The sequence below is a fragment of the Lucilia sericata genome, unplaced genomic scaffold (assembly GCF_015586225.1).
Source record: "Lucilia sericata isolate MDLA Ls3-8-SP2 unplaced genomic scaffold, ASM1558622v1 Contig005159F_arrow, whole genome shotgun sequence".
Lineage (NCBI taxonomy): Eukaryota > Metazoa > Arthropoda > Insecta > Diptera > Calliphoridae > Lucilia > Lucilia sericata.
In genome coordinates this window covers 3,214-7,500 of record NW_023997459.1, presented here as the reverse complement: position 1 = coordinate 7,500, position 4,287 = coordinate 3,214, and the positions used below count along the sequence as shown (strand labels likewise).

Below are 4,287 nucleotides of genomic sequence, written 5' to 3'. Positions count from 1 at the left end.
ATGATTCATAATTTTAAAAATTTGTTTGCGATATTATTAACACAAATAGGGTGATTACATATTTGTCATTAATACCCGCAGATACTCTTGAAAAAATAAACACATTTTTTTATAAATATTTAAAAAATAAATTACAATTATTGTCATTATCACTAATACATTTCTGCTAAAGTGTTATAAATTCTACTAAGTACTATTTCTACATACATTATATAAGTATTATCTAACAAACTAAATTACGTTCTAACAGTGATTCGAAGATTTTCTTGCCTTCGATTCTCACCATTTTACCGTTGGAATTTTGAGGAATGGAATCCACGAAAAACACGCCAGCGTGTATTTGTTTGTGTATGTCTACCAAACGGTTCTTAACATAATCGATTACATCCTGTTCGGTTATTTTACTATTTGGTGCCTTTACCACTAAAGCTCCGGAACAATCACCTTTAGTTTCATTGGATACTGTTACAACACAAGCATCCTTAACACCGGGCATTTCTACAATGGCTTCCTCAATTTCTTTGGGCCAGAAGTGAAGACCCAAATATTTACGAATTTCCTTCTTACGATCCACCACATACAAGTAGTTGTCATCATCCATATAACCCAAATCACCAGTATGATACCAACCATGAGCATCACGCATACGTTGGGTTTCAATAGGATTGCCATAGTAACCACCCCAGTATTTACCATTGTAGACACAAACTTCTCCCACCTCATTGTGTCCCAAATTATTACCATCATCATCCACAATGCGCAAGCTAATATTGGGAGCCAACTGTCCTACGGAGGTTATGCGGCTAATATCAATGTTACCAGCAATGGCACCAAATTCAGTTAAACCATAACCAAAGATAACAATGGCATATTCATTAAGTAGAGCCTTGAAACTCTTGAGTAGTTTTTCAGTTACTGTACTACCTCCCGACTGAACCATTTGCAGAGAAGCGAATACTTCTTTGGTGGCTTCAGGATGATTGACCAATGCAGCAATGTAACGTGGTGCCAAGAAAGCATTTGTTATTTTGTATTTTTTCATGAGTCTTATAAAGTCATCAGCATTGAAGGGTTTATCACAAATGATGCGAGTACAGCCGGTAAAACAACTGGCTACCATAAATGCCAAACCGGTAATCCAATCAATAGCACTAGGTACATATAACACGGTTTCACTAGTAACATAACTAGAGGGGAAAGAAAAGTAGTGAAAGTATGTTAGTAGGAAATCATTTTAAAAACATTTGCGACAGAAAACTTACGGCAACTCATGAATTAAATTGAAACCAGCCAAGCAAACAGCTTTTGGCTTTCCTGTGGTACCAGATGAGCATAAAATGGCCACTGTCTGATGACCACCGATGCTATAGTGTTTAGGTCTAAAAAATAAAAGATAACAATAAATAAAATATTCAATAGGGTTAACTCATAAATACTAATCAGAACGGAACTCGAACTGAACTAGAACTGAACTAAAACTGAACTAGAACGGAACTGAAATTGAACTGAAACTGAACTGAAATCGAACTGAATACGAACTGAACACGAACTGAACTAGAACTGAACTAGAACTGAACTAGAACTGAACTAGAACTGAACTAGAACTGAACTAGAACTGAACTAGAACTGAACTAGAACTGAACTAGAACTGAACTAGAACTGAACTAGAACTGAACTAGAACTGAACTAGAACTGAACTAGAACTGAACTAGAACTGAACTAGAACTGAACTAGAACTGAACTAGAACTGAACTAGAACTGAACTAGAACTGAACTAGAACTGAACTAGAACTGAACTAGAACTGAACTAGAACTGAACTAGAACTGAACTAGAACTGAACTAGAACTGAACTAGAACTTGAACTAGAACTGAACTAGAACTGAACTAGAACTGAACTAGAACTAACTGAACTGAACTAGAACTGAACTAGAACTGAACTAGAACTGAACTAGAACTGAACTAGAACTGAACTAGAACTGAACTAGAACTGAACTAAACTGAACTAGAACTGAACTAGAACTGAACTAGAACTGAACTAGAACTGAACTAGAACTGAACTAGAACTGAACTAGAACTGAACTAGAACTGAACTAGAACTGAACTAGAACTGAACTAGAACTGAACTAGAACTGAACTAGAACCTGAACTAGAACTGAACTAGAACTGAACTAGACTGAACTAGAACTGAACTAGAACGAACCTAGAACTGAACTAGAACTGAACTAGAACTGAACTAGACTGAACTAGAACTGAACTAGAACTGAACTAGAACTGAACTAGAACTGAACTAGAACTGAACTAGAACTGAACTAGAACTGAACTAGAACTAACTAGAAATGAACTAGAACTGAACTAGAACTGAACTAGAACTGAACTAGAACTGAACTAGAACTGAACTAGAACTGAACTAGAACTGAACTAGAACTGAACTAGAACTGAACTAGAACTGAAACTAGAACTGAAACTAGAACTGAACTAGAGAACTGAACTAGAACTGAACTAGAACTGAACTAGAACTGAACTAGAACTGAACTAGAACTGAACTAGAACTGAACTAGAACTGAACTAGAACTGAACTAGAACTGAACTAGAACTGAACTAGAATGACTAGAACTGAACTAGAACTGAACTAGAACTGAACTAGAACTGAACTAGAACTGAACTAGAACTGAACTAGAACTGAACTAGAACTGAACTAGAACTGACTAGAAACTGAACTAGAACTGAACTAGAACTGAACTAGAACTGAACTAGAACTGAACTAGAACTGAACTAGAACTGAACTAGAACTGAACTAGAACTGAACTAGAACTGAACTAGAACTGAACTAGAACTGAACTAGAACTGAACTAGAACTGAACTAGAACTGAACTAGAACTGAACTAGAACTGAACTAGAACTGAACTAGAACTGATCTAAAACTGAACTAGATCTGATCCATTTAAGACCGATTTTTTATTAGGTACTGCACGCCTACATACATATGTTTATATCATATTATTTGCACAATTCTTCAAGTCTTCCATTGGACTTTGAACTTGCAAAACTTTACACATAAGTTGTTGGAAATTTTTACACCTAATATTTTTCTTTGACAAAAAAAATCCACATTATCTAGACCAGACAATTTTATAAGATACCACACACACTCGCTATTCTCAAACAATGAATGACTAGCAGGTTTTTTTGTTTTTCAAAATACTCACTGATAAAATCTCTCCGTTTTTGTTGGTTCCAATAAGTCTGTTATCTTAACTACTCCCTCAACGTCACCAGACATGGTGATAATTTTGGGTTTGTAAGCTTTAGTGGCCAAATAAACCTTTTTGTAGACCTCAGCATCACAGAAAATCAATTTGGGTTTAGTTAAGCCGAAACAATGCGACAAGGTAGCTGTAGAAAGACAATTTTAATACATCTTACAAGCGCTATCCTAATATTCAAACTTACATTCATCCAATACTGGATTTACAGCATGGAAGGGGGTGCAATTGAAGAAACAAGCAATGACCGTGGGCAAAACATTAGTAGTATTTTTAACAGCAAAACCAATAATATCATCTTGTTGCAATTTCATTTCATTGAAATGTTGAGCAATACGCACGGCCTTGGTTAAAGCATCGCGGGCTTTTAGACTAACACCAGTCGAATCATCAATCTAAAAATTTTATGAATTTGATTAATTAGTCTTTATATTTTTTTATTTAAACTTACCTGTATGGTTACATTGGGGAAGGAATTCAATTGATTGTAAATAATTCTACCCAAAGCACATTCTGTATTATAAACACCTTGTGTGGAAGGGGTAGTCCAGATTTTTTTACGTTTATCAAAAGCTACTTTAGCAAAATCCATGTCTGTTTTTTGTCACTTTTTGCTTATTTGTTAACCAACTTGGTCCGAAATTTAAATTCGACTAAACCACTAAAAGTTAAAACTACTGATTTTATATGCTAACTGTCTTTTTATTTTGCAGTTATTTTATTTTCACTTATTTTATTCAATGATAAGAAATCTATATCAAATATCAAAAAAATAAAAACAATAGAAACACTTTAAACTGTGTGAGGTATCACCAGTCATGACTTTTAATACATTCGTATATTAAGATTAGGAAATACAATCAAAAAGATGGAGCTTTGCGTGAATATACACAAATAAAAAATATTAACACATTTTATTATAAATTTATATTAAATTTTTCCCATGGGGACTATAACTAAAAATAGCAAATTTTTTTAGTTGAATAGGGTTTTTGGTTAATTGGATTTGTATACATTTCACAC

The 4,287-nt window shown here is 34.2% G+C and overlaps 1 protein-coding gene across 1 annotated transcript; it reads right to left on the bottom strand.

Moving 5' to 3' along the window:
* Nucleotides 1-116: 116 nt before the first annotated feature.
* Nucleotides 117-3,925, bottom strand: LOC119615438 (probable 4-coumarate--CoA ligase 3). Its single transcript, XM_037971451.1, has 5 exons — nt 3,716-3,925; nt 3,452-3,659; nt 3,208-3,394; nt 1,263-1,379; nt 117-1,187 (listed from the first exon to the last, which is right to left on the bottom strand). The coding sequence occupies exons 1-5, from the start codon at nt 3,854-3,856 to the stop codon at nt 224-226; spliced, it is 1,617 nt and encodes a 538-aa protein (XP_037827379.1). The 5' UTR covers nt 3,857-3,925; the 3' UTR covers nt 117-223.
* Between the last annotated feature and the right edge of the window lie 362 nt (nt 3,926-4,287).

Excerpts from the sequence above, each read along its gene's own strand:
- LOC119615438 (XM_037971451.1), bottom strand. The coding sequence starts at position 3,856 with ATGGATTTTGCTAAAGTAGCTTTTGATAAACGTAAAAAAATCTGGACT. Across the intron at positions 3,395-3,451 it reads AAATCCAGTATTGGATGAAT|CTACCTTGTCGCATTGTTTC; the intron begins GTAAGTTTGAAT and ends GTCTTTCTACAG. Across the intron at positions 1,380-3,207 it reads AAAACGGAGAGATTTTATCA|ACCTAAACACTATAGCATCG; the intron begins GTGAGTATTTTG and ends TTTATTTTTTAG.